This window comes from Chrysemys picta, chromosome 5, assembly GCF_011386835.1.
Source record: "Chrysemys picta bellii isolate R12L10 chromosome 5, ASM1138683v2, whole genome shotgun sequence".
NCBI classification, from domain to species: domain Eukaryota; kingdom Metazoa; phylum Chordata; order Testudines; family Emydidae; genus Chrysemys; species Chrysemys picta.
Window position 1 is genome coordinate 127556203 of NC_088795.1, and position 24988 is coordinate 127581190.

General features: G+C 41.0%; 3 protein-coding genes across 28 annotated transcripts in view; 2 read left to right on the forward strand and 1 right to left on the reverse strand.

Annotated features, from left to right (window-relative positions):
- MAEA (macrophage erythroblast attacher, E3 ubiquitin ligase) overlaps positions 1 to 8101 on the reverse strand; it is a 116962-nt gene extending 108861 nt beyond the window's left edge. For 2 of the 9 annotated variants that reach the window (XM_024106466.3, XM_024106465.3), the window contains exon 1: positions 7356 to 7505. In XM_024106466.3, coding sequence (XP_023962234.2) covers positions 7356 to 7454 — 99 coding nt within the window. In that variant the 5' untranslated portion in view covers positions 7455 to 7505. Of the gene's footprint in view, positions 1 to 693; positions 967 to 7126 lie in introns of all 9 variants that reach the window. The other 7 variants (XM_065597214.1, XM_065597210.1, XM_065597211.1 and 4 more) reach the window with 7 other exon arrangements.
- Positions 7982 to 24988, forward strand: part of CTBP1 (C-terminal binding protein 1) — a 416680-nt gene continuing 399673 nt past the window's right edge. For 10 of the 18 annotated variants that reach the window (XM_065597175.1, XM_065597188.1, XM_065597184.1 and 7 more), the window contains exon 1: positions 15550 to 15689. The gene's annotated coding sequence lies outside the window, so the exon portion shown is untranslated. Of the gene's footprint in view, positions 8029 to 14920; positions 14938 to 15430; positions 15690 to 24988 lie in introns of those variants that run through there. The other 8 variants (XM_042855560.2, XM_065597166.1, XM_065597189.1 and 5 more) reach the window with 6 other exon arrangements.
- LOC135984019 (uncharacterized) lies at positions 22504 to 24891 on the forward strand. The gene is made up of 2 exons (XM_065598344.1): positions 22504 to 23355; positions 24282 to 24891. Exons 1-2 carry the CDS (start codon positions 22953 to 22955, stop codon positions 24734 to 24736), a joined length of 858 nt encoding a protein of 285 aa, XP_065454416.1. The 5' UTR covers positions 22504 to 22952; the 3' UTR covers positions 24737 to 24891.

Genomic DNA, 24988 nt, shown 5'->3' on the forward strand with positions numbered 1-24988 from the left:
TGATGCCGGATACAACAATGTCATGCAAACACGTGTTCTCACTTTCAGGTGACATTGTAAACAAGAAGCAGGCAGCATTATCTTCTGCAAATGTAAACAAACTTTTTTCTGTTACTGATTGAACAAGAAGTAGGACTGATTGGACTTGTAGGCTCAAAGTTTTACATTGTTTTATTTTTGAAGGCAGGTTTTTTTGTAAATAATTGTACATTTTTAAGTTCAACTTTCATGGTAAACAAACTGCACTACAGTACTTGTATTAGGTGAATTGAAAAATACTATTTCTTTTGTTTTTTACGGTGCAAATATTTGTAATCAAAAATAAATATTAAGTAAGCACTGTACACTTTGTATACTGTGTTGTAATTGAAATCAATACATTTGAAAATGTAGAAAACATCCAAAAATATTTAAATTAATGGTATTCTGTTGTTTAACAGCATGATTAATCACAATTTTTTTTAATTGCTTGACAACCCTAGTACTAATATTTCCAGTTCTTCCTCTTTATTTGCCATAGTCCTTATATTTGTGTACAAACATCTAAGGTGTTGTATCAACTCCCTCACGGTTCTCCCTCATTAATCCTATGACCCAATTGTAATTTTCCATTTCCCATCCTCCCACAACATCTAATTTTAAAATTGCCTTTAAAAAAACCAAAAACAAAAAAACTACCTATGGGCTTTTTACCTAGTTTAAAGCCCTTCTCATTAGGTTGGTGAGTGTATCCAAAGATGGTCGTCTTCTTGGTCACATGAACCACATCTATTCCCAGCAGTCATCCTTCCTGGAGCAGCATTCCATGGTTGAGAAAGCCAAAGTCGCTTCATCTGTTTCTCCAATCTTTTGCCTGTCTTGTATAGCTTGATTACAAACTCCTCAGGGAAAGAGACAGTCTTCAATATGTGTTTGGACGTGCCTAACACAATGGAGTCAGTCTTGGTTAGGGCCTCATAGGTACTACTGTAATACAAATAAATAATGCCACAACTCCTACTGGATCATATAATAACCTTCAACTCCATCGTAGTTCAAGTGACAGCACTTCACACAAGACGATTATACTGGTTTGTGAAGGAAATTTGTAAAACCAAAGTTAGCTCATTTATACAGTGTATGTTTATGAAAGTTAAGAAGATAATTAAAGTAGAGAGGTTATGCAGCAGTTAACGCATGGTGTTTGGGCCAGTTAAAGCCATCTGGCCTCAGAGTGGCACTTAGGTGTCCTAGCATCCGCCTGCATCTTGCTTTAAGCAAAAAGGTATGACAATTTTACCATTTGTGAAATATGCTACACTAATTTATATGTAAATCCTTGCATATGAACATACAGTATTTCTACATAGTATATTTTCAGGCCCTGGGCTAAGAAAGGCCAAGTATATCATGCAGGCCACATCTTATGTTTACAGGCACCGAATGATTTTGCTATCATGTCCTGCCAGCAAATATATAGCTGCCAAAACAGTTGTTTGCCAAATGTATAGGCCTAGAGATAAGGTGTGATACTGATTAATACATGGATTACTGTAGCAAAGGATCATGGGGAGGGGTTTAAAAGAAAGCGAGAAACACTAAGGAAGCAAGAACTGATTAGAGAATGCAGGACAAAGAAAGCTTGCATGTATTTTTATACTATGTTTCATGACGCTTAAGCTCTGAAATGCTCTTCATTCAGGATTTAGCAAGAACGAAGAGAATTTGATAAGTTTCCTTTACTTCTGTTTTCTAGCAGCTTTCACTAATTCAAATAATTTTACAATTATTAAGAGTGCCCAGAGATGCCAAATATGTTAGGTACTGTACAAACATAGGAAGCCAATGCCAGAGAGTTAATAATCTGGAAACAAAAGTGATACAAAGCGTTGTTGAGGAGGGAAGAGGACTACAAGCAAATATACTACAAGTTCAACTTAATTATTAGTGTCCTGTTTTGAAGCAAATGCTAATAGGATCCCTCCTCCTCAAAGCATCAGGAAATTCCATATTTAAAATGATTTTCTGCAGGTGCAACAGCTTACCTGAAGTCAGAAAATGAAATCTACAGTACATAGTCACTCTAAAATTTGTTTATAAAATTATGCATGTCTCTGCTCATAAGTATATTTTCTTACTTTTGTTGTACTAAACAAATATACTTTATTGCCAGGGCAAAGGAGTGGGTCCCATTAGATCCAAAGCCTGAAGGTTCTTCAGCATCAAAGTTACTTCAAAAAATTGCTATAGGAAAATTTAGAGAATGCTTGCACAGAGCCCAACTGCAGAGAAACAGCAATAGTATGTCAGACTACCCACTTCTCTGTACATATTTTATTTAGTAAAATGGATGGGGTTGCTTGCAGATAACCACAAGATCATACTCCTACTTTGCAAATCCTCTTTTTTTTTTTTTTGGTACCATCTATTCTGTATCAAGTACATGTTAAAGAGTATGAAGTCTTGCCTCTTCTGTTCTGCTCCTCTTCTCTCCAAATCCCACCCACTGAAATAATAATGCAGCTATTCCCTCAAAAGTTTCTGATGATATTGTAAGTCACTTGACTATTGCTCTTGGATATTTCAGCAAATCCAAGACATAATTAGAACCTTAATTTATATACAGGATTTTGTTTGACAGTCAAAGTTGGCCTGAGTGCAGGATGGGAACAACATACAGTATATCTATTTATTTTCTCCCACTGTCCCACTTAAGGTGTACTGGTAAACTACTCTGCACAGCTCAGAAGAACTCGGTACCTTCCATCAGAGAATGCTACACTGAGTCCAGCTCCACTACTTTAAGAACAGAAGAATGGCCATACTGGGTCAGACCAATGGTCCATCTAGCCCGGTACCCTGTCTTCCATCATTGGATGATGCCAGGTGCTTCAGAAGGAATGAACAGAACAGGTAATCAAGTGATCCATCCCCTGTTGCCCATTCCCAGCTTCCGGCAAACACAGCCTAGGAACACTTCAGAGCATGATTTTACATCCCTGCCCATTCTAGCTAATAGCCATTGATGGACCTATCCTCTATGAATGTATCTACCATATATACTCGTTCATAAGCCGAATTTTTTTTAGTAAAAAAGGGAAGCACCAGAGAAGGGGGTCGGCTTATGAACGGGTATAGAGAGGAAAAGGTGGGACACAGCCCCACCCCCCAACACATGGAGCAAGGAGAGGCAGCACAGCCAGCAGAGACAGAAGGGAAGAGGCGGGGCCAGAGTGTCTCCGCTTCTGGCCACGCTGCTCTCCCCAGAGCCTCCAAAGCAGCTGCAGCTCCAGGGCTGGCAGGCTGCGGCCGCACCGCCCAGCCCGCCAGAGCAGCTCCAGCCAGGTCAGAGACATCCTCCCCTGGCCCTCCCCAGATAAGGTGGGAAGGGATGGGATGGGGAGAGTGTAGGGGTCCGGGCTAGAGATGGGCTGATGTGGGGAGTGGTCACAGGGGTTAATCCCCTGACTCCCAGCTTCTCCCCACAAAAAAATTTCCCCACCAGTTGCTGTCCCGGCCCGTCAAGGTAAGCAGCTGGCACGCCGGGACACTTTGTTTACTTAGGTTTACCTCCGTGCCTGCGGACGCTCGAGATAAACAAACCATCCCAGCCCACCAGCAGCTTATCCTGATGGCCCGGGAGCTAAAGTTCGCTGACCCCTGAATTATAGGGTCGGCTTATGAATGGGTTATAAAATTTTTCCATCTTTACTTATCCATCTTGTGGGGTAGGCTTATAAACGAACCGGCTTATGATCGAGTATATACATTTATATACATATATACAATTCTTTTTTTAACCTTGTTATAGTTAACCTTGACCTTCACAACATCCTCTGGCAAAGAGTTCCATGGGTTGACTGCGAGTTGTGTGAAGAAGTACTTCGTTTTGTCTGTTTTAAACTTGCTGTCTATTAATTACATTCGGTGATACCTAGTTCTAGTATTACAAGGAGTAAATAACACTTATGTTCTTATGTTCCTTATTCACTTTCTCCCCCCTAAGTCATCTCTTTTCCAAGCTGAAAAGTCCCAGTCTTATTAATTTCTCCTTATATGGAAGCTGTTCCATACCCTTAACCATTTTTGTTGCCCTTCTCTGTACCTTTTCCAATTCCAATATATCTTTTTTGAGATGGGGTGACCAGATCTGCATACAGTATTCAAGATGTGGGCATACCAGGAATTTATAGAGGTAATATGATATTTTCTGTATTATTGTCTACCCCTTTCCTAAAGATTCCCAACAATCTGTTTGCTTTTTTGACTGCCGCTGCACATTGAGTGGATGATTTCAGAGAATTATCCACAATGACACAGAGATCTCTTTCTTGAATGGTAACAGCTAATTTAGACCCCATCATTGTATATGTACAGTTGGGATTATGTTTTCCAATATGGATTACTTTGCATTTATCAATATTGAATTTCATCTGCCATTTTGTTGCCCAGTCACCCAGTTTTGTGAGATTCCTTTGTAATACCATGCTCAGAGTGTTGACACCTTTTAATTTCCTTTTATCAGTGCATATTGGAGGCTTCATGTATTATGCATTCAGATGAGATGTAAAGCAAAATTCCCTATCAGTGGGGTTTATTAGAGATCAATGGAACTTTTTGGGGGAAAGATAGCAAGTAACTCTCATGTCCTGAGGAGGAAGACAGCATAAGTAGTTACATTCTTTCTATACACTTAAATTACTCCTGTAGATTCAGCTGAGTAAGTCACTTTACTTTCCCTTGAAAAATAATACCGTGCAGATTTGCTGAAGCAGAATGTTGATGCACTTCCACTCCAGAATTGACCACAATTTAGCAATAAGAGGGATTTTCCCTATATAGAGAGTCGTAAGCACTCCTTCCCAAGAAAGGCACTCTTATGGAACATACTGTAATGTAGAGCTATTACACAACTACTATCATCTAGTGATTTGGGCATGAGCAAGTTAAAGGGAGGAAACAGGAAGGATATAAATGTAGTTCTGACATCCTTTATAGTTTACTTGCATCAATTAGAGAAAATTGCCAGTGTCCACAGATGGGTAACAAAATATTATAGCTGCCACCACAGTTACCATAATAAGTTTATATGCATGTTTTATATAGACTGTTTTAAGTTCTTAACAACCAACTAGAGATGAAAATTCACTCTGTCGTTTTCACCTCTACCAAAAAATTGTTTTCTCTAGCATGAATAATGGTTTGAAATCTCCACAGTCAAGGAAACGTAAGGGGATAAATGCAAGTGGTAACTAAATAGTGACTGCTTCAAGAGTTTTTTTTGTAATAAGAACTAATATTAAACAGAAAGGAAGCTTCTGGAGCACTGAGGGGTGGGGGGAAGAGACAAAACACAAAAAGAATTAAGTGCCATTTAAACATCGCCCTTATGACATTTAACACTGTTAATACAAGCCTGTTTACTAAGCCGTTTAGTTTGAATATTTCATGACAATACAAGGAATATTTCATTCTCATTAAAATGCTGCAAAAATCCCTCATCTCAAGAGTAAATAGTAGACTTGAAAAATGCCTTAAAACTAGTTTAAAATGACTGCCTTCTTCTTCAAATGGGCGACACTTAGTAGATAGCCTTAAATGTTATAAAGAGAGCACAAAAAGCAAACAATTGACTCTCACTACATGTAAATACTGAGGAATATGAAAGACTGTCTAAACACAATATGAATGTATCAATAAATAAACCATTGAAAGAGGCTTCTTTGTCTAGGAATTTCTTAACATTGTTGCTGGCTGTGCCTTTCTAAGGGGACTTAAAATTTAACCCACATACTGTCAAGCCTTAAGTACTTCAGGATGACAGGGAAAATAAATCTTCAGATATAAAATGGGAATCAAGTTAGTCCCCAAGGGTGAAGGGGAAATGAGGAGGTAGGACTGGAGGAAGAAGGGAAGAGCAAGAGACAGACGGGAAGAACATGGGCAGAAACCTACAACACAAACAACAAAAACAAACAAAAAAACCAAGCACACAACACTATATGAAAGTAAAACATGACTTAAGCTCAAAAGTTTACTTTGTATAACGTTTTTGATACACACTATATGGAAAACTATATTCTAGTTAAATCAGACATAAGGCCTATTAAGCAGACCAGCTCATCTCTCCTGACTCCCATTTAGCCAGCGCAAGATTAGTTCCCGACAGTAAATTCAACTGCAGTTGAATTACTTGATCTAATATATATATAAAAAATATTCTAAATGATCAATCCACCACTTCCTCTGGGAGACTATTCCCCAGTTCAACAGATCTTATTGTCAGCAATATTTACCCTTAATGGTCAGTTTAGATTTTTCTTTGCTCATTTTATGATGTCTGGCCAGCCTATGCAATTCACCTCCCACCTGGGGAGTTAACACCCTTCAGATACACTGGGTTACTACATCAGCCAACCCTTTAGTATATCCATCCAAGCTATAGATATTTAACTCTTTCTTCCTTATAAGCTCTCCAGTCCCTTTAATCATTTTTATCCCCTGACACCCTGCAGTTCATCTCCATATTTAGGAAATCAAGATGCCAAGGAACCATATTAACACCTCCTCCCCGTCCACCTCTTAACAATGATACACGGTTCTAACTCCTTTAAACATTCCTTCTAAATGATCAATGCTCCGAGCCCCCTTCTCACTGCTCTGCACCCTCCAGTCTGTCCCAGTCACACCCCTCCCCACACAGCACCCTTCTGTCACATCTTAGCCATGGCATATTCAGCTTTTTCCTTCTCCTAAGTCAGCCCCCCCAGTCCTTCAATCGTTTTAATTTTTGTTGTTGCTCTGGGGACTCCACCCCACCTACATCTTCAGGGTATGGAACTGCCCAGGGAGGGCACCATATTCCAGGCACGTCCCCCCAACATCAAAAGAAAGAAAATAGCCCTTATGAGTAGAGGGCAAGGAAGATGGGGGCGGGGAGGGAGGTCTGAAAGGGGTCCAGGGAACTGGGGTCTCCGCACGTTACACACCTTGGGGCCCGAGGGAGTTATAATACAGGGGGTGGGGGACCACAGCTTGTCAAGCCCCCAGCTCCCTTTAGCCCTGCCCAACTGAGTCATTAACAACCTCGCCCAACCCCAGCCTGGCCCTCCCCTCCTCACAGGCACCCAGGATGCCTAGTACCCACCTTGAGAGTGGGATACTCCTGCACCTTCAAAGTCATTGAGAGCTGAGCAGCTGATTCCTGCACCGCCATCTTGGATTGGGCACCAACCTCCTCCCGCCCCCTCCCCGCGCAGAGCCCAAAAGAGCTACCTACAGCACGCGTTGCATGGTGGGCAATAAAGAACTTCCTCCTCCTTCCTTTCCCCCGCCCCTCTCGTCCCTGATGGAGACGGGCTAAACCAACAGATTACCTCTCCCCCTCCTAAAGCCGGGTGGTATGAGCCACTGGACAGTAGTGGTGGAAAAGAAAGGGAGAGAGTATTCATCCAATCGTTGCACCCCTTTCGCATCTATCACTTCATAGGCTTTGTCCCGCCCTCTAACTTGTGAAAGCGTGTTTGATTGGATGATACATGGCACTGGGACTAGCCACAGAGACAAATCAGGGAGAGCTACGCATTCCCGTAGGCGGGGATTACATCCTACGATTGACAGTTTTATTTTCCAATCAAGCTATCGGCCCAATCATTCATCATTCATTCGGCCCAATCAGTATCTCCTTTCTGTTTGGCTGGGCGGGACGTACAAGTACATTTTTATGGTGAGTTAAAGAGGAGGTTTTAACTACCCGACAAGGTGTCCGGAGGGGCGGGATGCACCGCAAGCGAAGCCTGGAGGGGTTCTCCAGCTGTGTGCACTTTGATTGGCAGGCAGAGGGGCCAATGCACGCAGCAGACACGTCGACGGACAAAGCGATGAGCGAATGGGGAGCGAGTGTGGCTGGGAAGGGCGGGTTGTTGTGAGCCGCCTCGATTGTTGCCGGAGTTTGTGCGTGGGGAGACGGGGAGGGGGTGATCCCTAGTAAGTCGCGTAGGGCGGAGCGGGAGTGAGGCGGCGGGAAGAGGTTTAAATAACGGAGACAGAGTGAGTCCTCTTCCCCCTCAGCTCACCCTGGAGCGGGGACTCCCCCTATCTTATCCCCCTTCCCGGGGGACACGACTCTCCTCTACCCGGTCCCGGTCCCTCGGCGGGGCAGCCACAGCCGTTGGCCGGGGCGCGTGCGGGTGCCCAGGCGCCGGGAGGGAGGCGGTTCTCGCTGGGGGCGGGCAGGCTCCGGGCTCTCCCCCGGCAGGTTCCAGTCCGGCTGGGCCGCTGGTGGTATCCTCCGCCCCCGAGCTGCGTAAGTCTCTGCCCCAGCGGCAGGAGGGGAGCGCGGAGCTCCCTCGGGGGGTCTGCTTCGCCCCCCGTTGCCCCGCTGCTGGGAGGGGCGGGCAGGGCTGCCCTCGCTCCCTCCTGCGGCTGGGACAACGCCGCGGGAACCGCTCGCCCCCGTCGGCTGTGCGCGGCCGGTGGAAGGTGCCCCGTGCCCATCCCTGAGCCACCTGGCCTCAGACGTGGCCAAGCGCTGGCTGTTCACCAGGAGCCTGCCGTCCACAGCCTGGCTGAGTCCTGGGCGCAGCCAGCAGAGTCCCCCGGCCGCCTGCCTGGAGCAGTAACCCCGGGGAGAGCAAGATCTGACCCCCCTCCCCTCCTCTTGCCCCAGCTGTGGCTGGAAACGGTGCTTGTTCCAGGCTTAAACAGGAAATAGTTCCCTATCCCGCTGCACTCGGCACCTGTCTGTTAGTGGGTTGCCAATTTTGATGGGAGGTATTCCTGTAGGTTTCATCACATGCCCTCTTTAATTAAAGATTAATCTTTAATTCCTGGAGACTCCAGGACAATCCTGGAGGGTTGGCAACTAGGCTGTTACCATGCCAGAAGGGCCAGAACCTGCAGTTTTTCTTATGGTTACTCCCCTTGATTTCCTGTGGGAGTAGACAGACACATGGGCGTTTTAGCAGAATCAGGACCTGAACCGATAGTGATCTGAGGACTAGCAGAGAACCATTCTTTGTGGTCTGCAGAATGAAACATTTTGAGGCTATCCTTTTTAGAATCCTACATAACACACATAACTGGTTTCTGAGCACTTTAGTGGGTTGGGATTAGAGATGACCCATGAGACCTTGAGAAAAATCTTCCTCTGAGGAATTAGCCTGCAGAATGAAAAAAAGATGGAGAACCACTGATCCAAAAGTTGGATGTGAGGGGAAAGGTTATTATAAGCTGTTTCTTACTCCATTGAAGTCTATGGCAAAACTCCTATTGACTTCAGTGGTGCAGGAAGCTGTTTTGTATGACCCTTACGTTTTGAGAAGTGTACCTTATTGATTAACATGATGGTCCAAGGTTTAAAAGTGCATGTATATGAAACATCCATGAATAGTGACAGTGACTTTGCTGCCCTTCCTGGTTAAAGTTTAGCTGCATTATTTCTGTTAATCTTTAGAGCATTGTATTTAATGAAAACCACAAATATTGCCAAGAAAAAGAGCACAGTTTACTTTAATAGTGTTAAAATTTCAAAATATACTCGAATAAAGGCTAGAAAATACAGCATGTTTTAAAACATGTTATCTAATAAATTATAACAAACATGATTTTGAACTGGACCTTCTACCTTGTGTAGACAAGGCAAGGGATGATTAAAAATGTGTGACTGGTTGTAGTTAAATTTACCATGGAGTCTAGCACTGACCACAACTAACAGGGCAAATCACGTTTAAAATCCTATCTCCCTCCATTAGGTACAAAGTCCTGTTTATAATCATGTTAGTTTAAAAACAAAAAAAAAGTACAGTTGTATTTTGGTGCCTCTGGCCCCTGCTGCGGCCCCTGCTGCCTCCCCTGCCCCCCCCACCCATCACTTTTAGCCACTGCTGCCTCCCCTGGCTCCTCACTGGCCCCCTCGGGACTCCCCATTGCCCTCAAGGCCCTGCTCTTCCCCCCCCCCATTAGCCTGAGCTCCCTTCCACAGCCTCACACCCCAGGCTCACCCCACTTCTTGCTTCTTGACCATGGCGCCTGGTAAGGCCGGCCCTGCTGAAACTCCGCCGCCCTGGGTTGAAGCCTTCCCCCAAAGCCCCTCGGCTGAATTGGTGGAGAAAGGGGGGCTGAAGGCCACCCCTAGAGTCCCATGGCTGAAGGGGGGGGGGTTGGCTGAAGCCGTCCCCTGGAGCCCCTCAGCACTGCTGGAAGGGACCAATGCTTTGCCCTCTCCCCCGTCTCTGTCCAGGAAAACCCCTTGGTGGCCACGTTTGAGAAACGCTGCCCTACGGGCCTGATCCTGCAACTGGATCTGCATGGCTGGACCTCAATTGTCTTTACTGAGGCTCCATGCAGATATAGGGGTTTCAGTGGGTCAAGCTGAAAGATTGGAGCCTGAGTTAGGTAGATAGTATGTACACACACCTTTACATAGCACTATCATGTTCTTCCTATCTTCTTCATGTAGATATGAAATATATGCACATTATTTTTTAAAGATTCTTTAGCAGAAACTTTTATGCTAGACTAGTTCAGTAGTTAATTAGCACTAAGGACATGGAAAGAAAAATTAGCAAACGGTGGATATTTTGTTGTAAATTAGGCTAATGTGTGAAATATGTAGCTACTGAACATTATATATATATATATATACATGTAATTTATTTTGCTATGTATATATATATATATACATGTAATTTATTTTGCTATGTATATTTAGTTATGTTTACGAATCTTAATTGTACCATATTTTTGATAATGTGATTTTATGCTTAATGGTGATCTTCAACAATATGCAAAATGACAGTATTTCACAAATATAAAGTGATCATATGAATATGTGTGCAAAGTGAGTCAACCTTTGTCCTGTAGAACTATTGGTGAATGTTAGTCAGAAATTAGTAGTCAAAGTTGAAGAGGTTTGCTCAATGGAAACAGATGGCTGAGCCACCATCATGTCACAGAAAACAGCATGCATTCTTAGTTTAACACAAGAGGGAGCATGTCTAATCTTTAACCTTTAAATATTGCAACTTCAGAGAGAGAGCTTTAATTGTTGAATGTCAACTAATTTACGTTCTAGGTGGCATGGTTAAATATTTATACAGCCTATATGTGCATTGTTGGCATGTTTCAATTTAAGGTTGTTGCAACTATTAGTTCATCATGCAAGTAGTGGCATAGAGATTGTGTGGACTAGAACTAAACTAATCATCTAATGTCTCAAATATTTAAATTTATGTTAAAGAAAATTGAGTGGTCAGTAACTTCTTGCTGAAATTAAAATCAATGAATTATGTTGTTGTAAACATTCATATACAGAAATGGATCTTTGATTTTAATGATAAAATAATAATCTTTATTTTGAAGTTTCCTCTGATTACCCCGTTCCAAAATTATGGAGCCCAAGTTGAATTTTAATAGAGTTGTGATTAATGCAAAACAAGTCTGTGTATACAATGGTTAGCTCTTAAATAGTATCATTGTGTAATTCTTACAAAACCCAGGAAGTGTAAATTTGGGGTATATTAAGAAGGATGTGTATGGCCATAACTTGTTTCTTTCTCTCTGTCCTCTAGCTGGATGACATGAAAAAGAAATATTAGATTCATTATTTTGTTTTGAATTTGTATTTCCAGGTTTTGATCATCCTTTTCAAATAGTTTATTAATAGGAATGAACAGTTAGTTGTAATTAATAAGTACTGTAGTGCAATCTCTTTATAATGAAAGTTGAACTTACAAGTGTAGAATTATGTACAAAAAATACTGCCTTCAAAAATAAAACAATGTAAAACTTTAAAGCCTACAGGTCCACTCAGTCCTACTTCTTGTTCAGCCAGTCGCTCAGACAAACAAGTTTGTTTACATTTGCAAGAGATAATGCCGCCTGCTTATTTTTTTACAATATCACCTGAAAGTGAGAACAGGCATTCGCATTGCACAATCGTAGCTAGTGTTGCAAGATATTTATGTGTCAGATGCACTAAAGATTCATATGTCCCCTCATGCTTCAACCAGCACTCCAGAGGACATGCGTCCATGCTGATAACGGGTTCTGCTCGATAACCATCCAAAGCAGTGCGGACCGACGCATGTTCATTTTCATCATCTGAGTCAGATGCCACCAGCAGGTGGTTTGGGTTCTGTAGTTTCTGCATCAGAGTGTTGCTCTTTTAAGACTTCTGAAAGCATGCTCTACACCTCATCCCTCTCGGATTTTGGAAGGCACTTCAGATTCTAAAACCTTGAGTCGAGTGATGTAGCTATCTTTAGAAATCTTACATTAGTACTTTCTTTGTGTTTTGTCAGATCTGCAGTGAAAGTGTTCTTAAAACGAACATGTGCTTGGTCATCATCCAAAACTGCTATAACATGAAATATATGACAGAATGCAGGTAAAACAGAGTAGGAGACATACAGTTCTCCCCCAAGGAGTTCAGTCACAAATTTAATTAATGCATTATTTTTTTAACAAGCATCATCAGCATGGAAGCATGTCCTCTGGAATGGTGGTCGAAGCATGAAGGGGCATATGAATGATTAGCATAACTGTCATGTAAATACCTTGCAGTGCTGGCTACAAAAGTGCCATGTGAATGCCTGTTCTCACTTTCATGTGACATTGTAAATAAGAAACAGGCAGCATTATCTCCCGTAAATGTAAAAAACTTGTTTGTCTTAGTGATTGGCTGAACAAGAAGTAGGACTGAGTGGACTTCTAGGCTCTAAAGCTTTATATTGTTTTGTTTTTGAGTACAGTTATGTAACAAAAAAAATTTACATTTGTAAGTTGCACTTACATGATAAAGAGATTGCACTACAGTACTTGTTTGAGGTTAATTGAAAAATATTATTTCTTTTGTTTGCCATTTTACAATGAAAATATTTGTAATAAAATTTATAATATAAAGTGAGCACTGTCAACTTTGTATACTGTGTTGTAATTGAAATCAATATATTTAAAAATGTAGAAAAACATCCAAAAATATTTAATATATTTAAATTGGTATTCTATTGTTTAACAGTGTGATTAAAACTGCTATTAATTGACAGTCCTATTAAATATGTTAAATACTCTACATACTACCTAGTAGACTAAAACAGAAGCCTCGTTTTTACTCTGTTGGCAAGTAACTATATTGTTAATTATATATTTAATGTGTATATTATGACCATCCAGTTGGCTTAATCTCAGCTATATGGGAGGATGGGAGATCTAACTTTTTCTAGGGTGGAAATTGTGAACAAATAATAATATTAACAGTGTGCACAATATTATATATAACATGGAGACATGGCTCATACTAGAGCAGGGGTAAGCAACCTATGGCATGTGTGCCAAAGGCTGCACATGAGCTGATTTTCAGTGGCACTCACACCCGGGTCCTGGCCACCAGTCCGGGGTGCTCTGTATTTTAATTTAATTTTAAATGAAGCTTCTTAAACATTTTAAAAACCTTATGTACTTTACATAGATTAGTTATATATTATAGACTTATAGAAAGAGCCCTTCTAAAAATGTTAAAATGTATTACTGGCACGTGAAGCCTTAAATTAGAGTGAATAAATGAAGACTCGACACACCACTTAGATTAATAGAGATATCCCATCTCCTAGAACTGGAAGGGACCTTGAAAGGTCATCAAGTCCAGCCCCCTGCCTTCACTAGCAGGACCACATACTGATTTTGCCCCAGATCCCTAAGTGGCTCCCTCAAGGATTGAGCTCACAACCTTAGGTTTAGCAGGCCAATGCTCAAACCACTGAGCTATCCCTCCCCCACTCTGTATTAGAGTGACTTGCCATATACACCTCTACCCCGATATAACGCGACCTGATATAACATGAATTTGGATGTAACGCGGTAAAGCAGTGCTCCGGGGGGGGCGGGGCTGCGCACTCCGGTGAATCAAAGCAAGTTCGATATAATGCGGTATAGATTATTTTGGCTCCTGAGGACAGCGTTATATCCAGGTAGAGGTGTACAATGATTTGGTAGTGAGAGAGTGTTTATATGTGGCAGAGAAGAGGCAGAATGGACTATATGGATCTCAAATACTTCTTGGTGGATGTTCAAGCAACCATTATGTTTTTGGGAAGTTGAGAGGAATAGTATTTTGGAGAAATAATGACCCACACTCCTCCTTGGACTGCTAACTGCGAGTGTTTGAATAGATTTGAATCCACTAACGCTGCCTATTGATAGGAGAATATAGCCCCAAGAAATTGACTGTCATAGCCTTTGGCCACATATTTATTTCTGTAATATATCTTTTGATTTGAAGGGGATTTTAAAATGAAAAGTAATGCTTCAGAATAAGGGACTGGTAGAAAGCAAAATGACAGAATTTGAATGACTTAATAGTGATATTCTGAGTTTCTGCATTAGTGAGATGAGGGTTATATTGGCTTATATGCATTCCATTGAACTGAGGGATAACTGAATGTACACTTTGGTTTCTTTATCTAAGGTGGTGTTTTACGTTGACCTGTCAATCCATGTATATTTACATTTTACAAAAAAAAGTACTAGTATTTGAATAGAATTCAATGCTTGTTTTGCAGTTGTGACAGTTGACTTGTAATTATGAAAGGGCTGTTGTTCCTTGGTTATGGGTATATAGGATGAACAATCCTAATAAAGATGTACATTAAAAGCAAAAGCTATAAAGTTGCAACTGTCTCCTGGCTGTTTAGTCATCTATATGAAATAAGCTGTCCATCTTAGTCAAGTTTCCATGGGTCAATTATCCACACCATAAAACCATCACCAGTTCAGTCAATGACTCTGATTGGTCAAAGATTGAACAAGAGTACAAATTGGCTTGCCCTGTCACCCCTTAGAGCAGCATTGTAAAGTAGCCATTGCAGAGCAAACAAAAATTATGTTCAGCCACCTTACCATGATGATGAGGACATTTTACTACTTGCCTGTCAGAAAAAGTATTTGCTTCCAGCAAGTGGTGTGAGTAGAATTTTACAAAGCTGCCTTAGAGGATTAGCGATGATGCACATTGTCAAGGGCCACTCTCTGTGCTGACCAGCTCTTTGAATAGACAGTATCTCCAGGACTAACCAACACAGTCACTTAAAAGTTCTTTAGAAGTTACTGTGTATTCAGACTACCCAGTTTTCAAATATTAATATTTATTAATGTGTTTTTATAAAAAGTAAAGTGCCAGATTCACATTGTAGATCAAAGGTCTGTGAAATTTTATTTTTAAAAAAGAATGTTTTATTTATATTGAAAAAGTGCAAATAAGACTTCCAGAGCTGATAAAATAGGTGTACTTTTGTGCCCCTGCAACTTTTTGAATAGTCTAAATGGATGTTTTAAAAATATAAAAAAGAAAAATATCACCCTTTTTAGCTAAGAGCAATTTTTTGCTGGCTTGAGTTATAACCCCCTGAAAATAGGGGTTTAGATGGAAGTGCTGACACAGCCTAAACTATAGAGCAGTGTCCTTCGTGCTGCTGTAATAATTGCACGGACAATGTTATCTGCTTTCCCATTACTGTGCTCTGTTTCTCTCTCATTCACTATTTTTTAAACTTTTTGAGAAGTTTGATATTATTTAGAGCACACAAAGTGCGTGGAATAACCTGAGGAGTAAGATTGTTCAGTAGCATGGACTTGTTAATCTCAGCCTGATCTTGTCAGTAACAGCAGAGCAGAGGGAGAGGGAGAGGAACTCCGGCTGGGGCAGCGCTCCAAAGGTTTGTCTGTTATTTTATGGCTAAATTACGTCTCAGCACCAAACTATTAAGTATGCCGAGTGTTGTTTGTAATCTGTAGATTCCGCAGTTGCGAAAATGTGTGTGTTTCGCTGTATTGTTTGTTTGCAACGGGGAAGATTTGCCTGTGTGTGTATGGAACAGAGCGAGTGTGTGTTACGATCTGGGAAACGCTGAAGAAGAAGAAACCCTGTTGGTTCTCCATGCAAATGACCGCTTTGGTTGTAACAAAAGCCTTGATGTTGGGCTTGGAAAAATGATCTGACAGTGTAACAACCCCAGGCCACTTTCGCCATGTTTTTGTTTATTCATGTTTCATTCCGTTTTCCGTAGCTATCTCACAGATGTTTCCAATTTCACTGTTTTTACACCGTCGATCCTCCTTTTTTGGAGTTAGCAGTAAAATGTGTAAAAGAATGTTAACAAAACAGAGAGGTGTTGCAGATGTTTATACTTTAGTTCTTGCGTTGCGCTTGACGGTATTGGCAGAGGGATACAGTACATATGAAGGAACGTCAGAAGCATCTGTTTTAACTACCGAGCTTGTAATTTCTAAATGTGCCCATTGTAACTTGAATTTTAACATAAGCAGATGAAGTGAACACGTTCCTGATACAATATGTCCAGTTAGTATCCTTTTTGGTTGTTACTATTTCTGGGGGGAAAGATAAAAATAAGAGCGAGGAAAGGAATATATGTGACACAACATGTATGCTCCTAGATAAACTCCTGCCATCTCGGAGTGCCTTTAAATATTTGAACAGCTTCTGTTAAGTCAAATAACATTGGTTACCATGAGAAACAAAAAAGTATAATAGAATAGTTTAAACAGACAAATGAAAAGGTTAACAAGGAATTGCTTTAGAAATATTCATAGAATGGTAGTAGTTGGAAAAATCGTTTAAACAGAATTAGTAGTAACACATTTAAACCTTTTAATCACTGATGAACCTGGAAAACGCTCGCTCTCTGCCCCCTCCCCCCAGAAATAACCTGCAGAGATGAATGATGAATCTTAATGTCACATATATTGATATATTGAAATGTAATTTGTCTATTAACCACATACAAACAATTTGCTTATAAAATTGCATGCTTGTTGAACATATCAAGACATACAAATATAAAACCTTAAATCTTAAAGGACAAAATGATTCAATGTCCAACGCTACTGTTTATATCAAATGTGTTACCTATGGTGAGATGGAAAGTTACTTAAATCCACACTCGCTATGCATATGTGAATCTCATCATTTCTCTTCATAGACTGGAAATTAAAGAGAAAAGGATTACAGAATCTAGAGATTAATTTTTTTTAGCAGAAGACCTGTAGCCTTGCTCTGGGAATTAACATTGAAGAGGCTTTTAAGGAGGGGCAGGATTGAGGTAAACATTTTGTTGTAGTGTATAGTCGTAATAATTCTATAAATGGATCTTTCTTGTTGGTTCTGAATGTTCACCAGCCAATTTTATAAGTGTTCACATAAGAGAATGGAATCAATCTTTTATATGTTTAATAATGATAAAGAACCTTCCTGCCCCAACAAAAGCAAAATAAAAAACTTTGCATGGATTTTCATGTCACCAAGTAACAATATGGGTAAAGCCTGTCATTCTATGCATTGTATTCACTTTTTTTTTTAGTTTTTCTGAAATAAAGCATTTTTGTTTATTGTCTGAAAATAAAGCTTTGAATGGCTTCTGTATTTTAAAACATGAATATGATCCCTGTATAAATATTTTTGATCGCTTTCTAAAATGTTGACGGTATCTAATGGAAAATGGCCTATGTGGTGAAAGAAGTTTAAATAAAACCAGAAATTTAATATTATGGCCAGTCTTTATTATGGGAATTAAGAATACAGCCTAACAGACTTTGACCATGTTCCTACTCCTGCTTCAGCTGAGATGAAGTTAAGGTGCTATGTTATACTTTTTGCAAAAGTGTTTCAGCTGATGGAGCAGATCATTTCATAGGGTGATATGGACAGGAATGTCATGCTTATTTATTTGGAGAAAAGTTGCTGATCATAATGATTCTTGAAGGAATGGGACAAAGAAGAGAGGCTAAGTAGAGATACTAGTTACTGATTAGCTGTGTGGAATATGGAGTGGAATATGGAAAGAATATGGAAATTTTTATTTAATGGTTAATCTATTGTGATAAAGTTTGGGGATAACATTATTATTATTATTATTATTACAAATTAAAATATTTTTGTTTAAAAAAAAGATATACACTTTTAATGTACTGATGGAAGATTCAACTTTTTAAAGTACACAGTAGAACTAGTAGGTCAGCATGTGGTCCACCCTGGACTTTATCAATAGCAAACCTTATAAGCATCTTAAATGTTTTATTGGGACTCTTTCTCAGCCTCCTGTGTCAGGACATAATCCCACTCTTTCTCCTCCCAACTCCTGGTATCTGTTATGATACCTGTGGTTAGAAAGCCCTGAATTATCTTGATGAAACAGCATTCAGTGAAAACACATGAAATTGAACTGCTTAGATTGGAAGGTTGTTCAGAGTAGTGCTCAGAATTATTAAAATATATTTACAAAGTAGTGTGAGTCACATTGCTGAAACTGTATTACAATACAAAAATAATATTTAACAGTTATTGCAGTTTCACGATAGCATTTAAGAAATACCATTAGTTGCATTATGCTCTACATGCTTTATTTGCATGGTGTGCGTGTGTATATGAGGGTTTTTTTGTTGCTTTTTCTTTATTTGAAGAGTGGGAGTATCCTATTTATTTATTTTAGACATACATTTTTATTTTATATAAAAGTTGCTAGTTTTATGTAGAAGTTGATTTCTTCCAGGAGTAAAAAATTTAATTTCAAATACGTCTTGTACTCAAATGAATTGACATACATAATCACTTGTACATTCAATTCACATTTTTTATGTTGTTTTGTTCAGAGTTTATACTATCTATTTTTTGTTTGTTTAAACACAACACTGTATATATATTTGACATATGTCATGAATGGGATGCAGTATGGCCTAGTAAACAGAGCAATAGACTGGGATTCAGGAGACAAGAATTCTTTTCCTGGCTCTGTCATTAGCTTGTTGAGTGACTTGTGCAAATCTCGTCACTTATCTGTGCATCAGTTTTGGTTTCTGTAAAATGGGAATAATAATACTGTGTAATGTGTATTTGAAATCTAGTGATGAAAAATGCAATATAAGAGCTAAGTATTATTTATTGACAACATGGGATGGAAAGCTCTTGTGGCTTCTCATTAGTATGCGCTCATCATGGGCAATGGGTGAACCGCCATCCCTTCGGGGAGGCTAGCCCCCCCCCCCTCCCCCAACCATGCCTCTTCCACCCAAGGTCCCGCCTGCCAGACCCCCGAGATCCTCCACCCCCGTGGCAGGAGGAGCCCAGCCAAACTGTCCCAAACCCCGATCAAGTCTGAGCATCAGCTCGAGACCCGGCCCAGGCCCTGGGTCAAACTGAGCCACCCTGGGCCGCTGGCCAGCCTAAGCACCAGCCCAGGCCGCCAGCTGAGCCCCAAACTCCAGGCCACCAGCCCAAGCTTAGACCCCATCAGCATAGAGAGACGGGGAGTGAGGGTGGGGTCTTGGGGTGGAGCATGGGTGGGGCCACAGGCTATGGTAGGTGAGTTTAGCCTTCCCTGGCCTATTATACTTGCCGCCCATGGAGGTCATGTGACTTCTTGGTGGTGGTTCATATGAAGGTTTTTTATTTGCAACTGGGCTGGCATCCAAAATTTAAAATTTCCAGAGACTAGTGGCTTGATGACACACTAGCAAACAGCCCAGGTAAAATGTTGGTGTGTGTGCAATTAGGATTTTTAATCCTAATTTTGACACTTGGATTTAAGGGAGAAATTGTGAGGGTGGGATTTGGAAGTTGAGGGGGGTTATCTCTAAAAATCCAATAAGTACTTTTAAAATGAAGTAACACGCACAAATGGTGTATTTCCTCAATCCCAAATAGCTCTGTAATAACAAAGCCTTGTTTTGTTTTAAAATTTAAAATTTTGTGTATTTTTTAGTTGACTTGTTCAGATTGGCTGGCTGAGACTCCTTGCTAGAAAAGTAAATTTAACAATAAATTTGTTGTAGGCTAAAGGATGTTTAAAAAAGAACAACAACAAAAAAACCCAACCCCTCATTCCCTTGTCCCCCTTCCTCCCACCGCACCACAACTTCTGGCCTTTTCAGTTTCTGCTGTCTGACTGTACTGGATTACTGAATCTTTTTGGTCTTGATTTTGCAAATCAAGTTATGCATGTACTTAATCTTAAATAGTCAACACTTTGAAGTCAACGTGTCTGCTCAAATGCTTAGAGTAAGAACATGATTAAGTTTTGCAAGTCTGCAGTATCTTCTGCTGTAACTTGATCATATAGAATGGATATGGCAGTCAAACTGAACTGACATTCTGAAGTGTTATAAACTGTCCCTTAGGCTAGGTGCACTTTAAATATATGATCTAAGACAATGAGGAAAGGAGGAGGAATGGTGCTCATCCACATTTATTTGTACATCATAGAGTCCTGTGTAAATTGATCTTAGACTGGATATAAAAGGATACTGGATAATTTTATTTTGAAAAGGTATGCACCAAACAACTTAAAAAGCATTAGACTGATTTCTCAGCCTGTACAGTTTTCATCTAATATATGGTCATTTACCGTAGTTTACAACAGTACTCATTGTTTATGACTTGCTTAGGACCGATCAGTTTAATCAATATGCCCCCTTGCCAGATTGAAGCAGTTGAATGTCATTTTAAGAAGATTCCATAGTTTCCTTCCTTTTGTGTCATTCTGCTTCAAATATCTGTCAAAACTATCCTGATCTTTGTTGGTAGAATCAGTCTTTGGTCCCTGGTTGAAACTGCTATCATTGCAACACTGTTAGTTTGCAACAACTGGAAATAATTTAAATGGAGACTCTGACTTGTTTTATTTTTTTTTATATATTTATATATATAGAAAATTATTTTGAAACTTCTAAAAGGGTTTTTATAAACAAGTTATATATATATAAACTTGTTTATAAAAACCCTTTTAGAAGTTTGAAAATAATTTTCTCCCAGTAATTTTCCATTTGACAGGCTTTTTTTCCTTATGGCGAGCAAGCTAACATGGCTACATTTTGTAAATTTGTTTGTACAACAATATTAGCCATGTCTGCACGACTCCTGGAATTTGAGTTCAGTAGGAATATGAAAAGCATTATTTGTCCTATATAAATAGTGCCTGCTATTTAGATTTCTCAGTAAGAAAATGATAGAGTTCTTTTAGCTTTGAAAATTAGAATCTAGATCACACTTTGGACCTAGTAAATTATAACATTTATTACGTGGGTAAAACTCCGAGCCTAAGTTACTTGACAATAACGCTTATCTTCATTTTCTTGCAAGCAGAGAATCCTTGCAACTTCTACTGCATTCTTAATGCATTTGTTTGCCTTTCTAAGATGGCCCTTTCTAGTGCCCTCTTGTCAGACAAGAAACCCATCTTCATTTTATTTCTTCACTGAAGTAATGGAGTCATGATAAATCACTATGTTGTGATTTGACTGTTGCCATTGCAGGCTGAAGTGTGTTCCTCCTTTCTGCTATTGTCAAAAGGTGGCAAAATAAATAACTTATTAAAAAAAAAAAATCAGGAATACTTGTGGCACCTTAGAGACTAACAAATTTATTTGGGCATAAACTTTCGTGGGCTAAAACCCAGTCGGAGAACACTTCAACCTCCCTGGTCACTCAATTACAGACCTAAAAGTCGCAATACTCCAACAAAAATTTTTCCAAAACAGACTCTAATGAGAAACTGCTGAATTGGAATTAATTTGCAAGCAGGACAGCATTAAATTAGGCTTGAATAAAGACTGGGAGTGGATGGGTCATTACACAAAGTAAAACTATTTCCCCATGCTATTTTTTCCTCTACTGTTACTCACACCTTCTTGTCAACTGTTGGAAATGGGCCATCCTGATTATCACTACAAAAGTGTTTTTTCTCCTGCTGCTAATAGCCCACCTTAATTGATTAGTCTCATTATAGTTGGTATGGCAACACCCATTTTTTCATGTTCTCTGTGTATATATATCTTCCTACTGTATTTTCCACTGCATGCATACGATGAAGTGGGTTTTAGTCCAGGAAAGCTTATGCCTAAATAAATTTGTTAATCTCTAAGGTGCCACAAGTACTCCTCGTTCTTTTTGCTGATACAGACTAACACGGCTACCACTCTGAAACCTTATTTTAAAAAAGAAAGCTAATGACTTTTTGGGTGCCCTTTTGTTAGAACCTTTCCTTTTTTCATCATTTCACTAGTTTTCTTACTGCTTCCATTCAAGAAACCACATGGCATGTAAGTTTCTTGTATGTGACTTTTATATTGCATGGATATATACTTGTTGCTGCTTTATATTATACTTATACTGCAGTGGGGCAGAAAAACAGAGAAGGAAGTGGACAGTACAATACATTACTTTAATCTTTTTCGATGCCTGCTCCTTTTCTGAATAACTACTCTTCCTGCTCTTCCCACTGCTGGAGTGAGGGAACGAGGAATCGGCAGTTATATCAGTCATATAGACAGTTGATTGTCCATATCTTGAACCTAAGTGAGATGGGTTTAATCTTCTGCAGTTAGTTTCTCATTTATCAGGCCTCTACAAGACACAGAAATGGAGAGTAAGAACAAAGGCCTGGTCTACACTACGAGTTTAGGTCGACTTTAGCAGCGTTAAATCGAATTAAGCCTGGACAAGTCCACACGACGAAGTCCTTTTTTTTTTTTTACTTAAAGGGCCCTTTAAAACGGTTTCTTTACTCCACCTCCGAGGGGATTAGCGCTAAAATCGCCTTTGTGGTTCGGATTTGGGGTAGTGTGGACGGAATTCGATGTTGTTGGCCTCCGGGAGCTATCCCACAGTGCTTCATTGTGACCGCTCTGGACAGCACTCTCAACTCAGATGCACTGACCAGGTAGACAGGAAAAGCCCCGCGAACTTTTGAATTTCATTTCCTGTTTGCCCAGCGTGGACAGCACAGGAGACCACGCAGAGCTCATCAGCACAGGTAACCATGATGGAGTCCCAGGATCGCGAAAGAGCTCCAGCATGGACCGAACGGGCGGTACGGGATCTGCTCGCCATATGGGGAGATGAATCAGTGCTAGCTGAACTCCGTAGCAGTAAACAAAATGGCAAAATATTATAAAAGGTCTCAAAGGCCATGAAGGACAGAGGCCATAACAGGGACGCACAGCAGTGCCGCGTGAAAATTAAGGAGCTAAGGCAAGCCTACCACAAAGCCAGAGAGGCAAATGGAAGGTCCGGGGCAGAGCCGCAAACATGCCGCTTCTACGTGGAGCTGCATGCGATGCTAGGGGGTGCAGCCACCACTACCCCAACCGGGTGCTTTGACTCCATCAATGGAGAAACACGCAACAGGGAAGCGGGTTCGGGGTACAAGAAAGATGATGAAGAAGACAATGAAGATAGCTCACAGCAAGGAAGCGAAGAAACCGGTTTCCCCAACAGCCAGGATATGTTTATCACCCTGGACCTGGAACCAGTAACCCCCGAACTCACCCAAGGCGTGCTCCCAGACCCTGAGGGCACACAAGGGATCTCTGGTGAGTGTACCTTTGTAAATATTACACATGCTTTAAAAGCAAGCATGTTTAACGATTAATGATTAATTTGCCCTGGAATCGCGGCCAGTACAGCTACTGGAAAAGTCTGTTAACGTGTATGGGGATGGAGCGGAAATCCTCCAGGGACATCTCCAGAAAGCTCTCCTTCATGTACTCCCAAAGCCTTTGCAAAAGTTTTCTGGGGAGGGCTGCCTTATCCCGTCCGCCATGGTAGGACACGTTACCATGCCAGGCCAGTAGCACGTAGTCTGGAATCATTGCATAACAAAGCATGGCAGCGTATGGTCCTGGTGTTTGCTGGCATGCAGACCACATCCATTCCTTATCTCTCTTTGTTATCCTCAGGAGGGTGATATCATTCACGGTTACCTGGTTGAAATGGGGTGATTTTATTAAGGGGACATTCAGAGGTGCCCATTCCTGCTCGGCTGAACAGAAATGTTCCCCGCTGTTAGCCACGCGGTAGGCGGGAGGGGTGAAGTGATCATCCCAGAGAATTGGGTGTGGGGGGGTAGTTGGGTTTGTGCTGCATGTTAACCAGGAAACCGCAGCCCCTCCTTTTACATTGCAACCCATTTTAAATGGCCAACCCAATGGGTGCTTGGTATGGGAAATGAGGGCGCTACTATTTGAAACCATTCCCACATGTTAAGAAGGTTAAAAAAGCCAAAAGACTGTGGCTTACCATGGCTGCCTGCAAGCCGAAATCTGTTGCCTGGCACTGCATGAGTGATCTCTCACACCAAACCGGCAGGCCCTCAATATAAGAGGAAAAATGCGACCTTGTAACGAAAACACATGTGCTGTGTAATGTGAACAGCAAAATTTAACGTGAAAGAGTGTACCCATTGTTCTCTAAAATGTGTCTTTTTTTTTTTAACCACCTCTCCCTTCTCCTACACCAGCTGCAAATGTTTCTTCTTCACAGAGGCTAGTGAAGATTAGAAGGAGAAAACGGCGGACTCGGGATGATATGATCTCGGAGCTCCAGATGTCCTCCCACGCTGACAGAGCACAGCAGAATGCGTGGAAGCAGTCAATGTCAGAGTGCAAAAAAGCACAATATGAACGAGAGGAGAAGTGGTGGGCTGAATCGCTGGCTGAACAGAGCAAGTGGCGGGCTGAAGATGATAGGTGGAGTCAGCTTGCTGACAGAAGGCAAGAGTCGATGCTCCGGCTGCTGGAGCATCAAACTGATATGCTCCAGCGTATGGTTGAGCTGCAGGAAAGGCAGCAGGAGCAGAGACCGCCACTACAGCCTCTGTGTAACCAACAGCCCTCCTCCCCAAGTCCCATTGCCTCCTCGCCCAAGAACACGGTGAGGGGGCCTCCGGCCACCCAGTCACTCCACCCCAGATGATTGCCTGAGCATCGGAAGGCTGGCCTTCAATAAGTTTTAAAGTTTTAAACTGCAGTGTGTCCTTTTCCTTCCCTCCTCCCCCACCCATCCCGGGCTACCTTGGCAATTATCCCCCTAGTTGTGTGATGAATTAATAAAGAATGCATGAATGTGAAGTAACAATTACTTTATTGCCTCTGCAAGCGGTGCTCGAAGCGGGGAGGGGAGGGTGGGGTGGTTAGTTTAGTTTACAGGTTTATGTACTCGGTGGCT

Excerpts from the sequence above, each read along its gene's own strand:
- LOC135984019 (XM_065598344.1), top strand. The coding sequence starts at position 22,953 with ATGAAGGACAGAGGCCATAACAGGGACGCACAGCAGTGCCGCGTGAAA. Across the intron at positions 23,356-24,281 it reads GGGCACACAAGGGATCTCTG|CTGCAAATGTTTCTTCTTCA; the intron begins GTGAGTGTACCT and ends CTCCTACACCAG.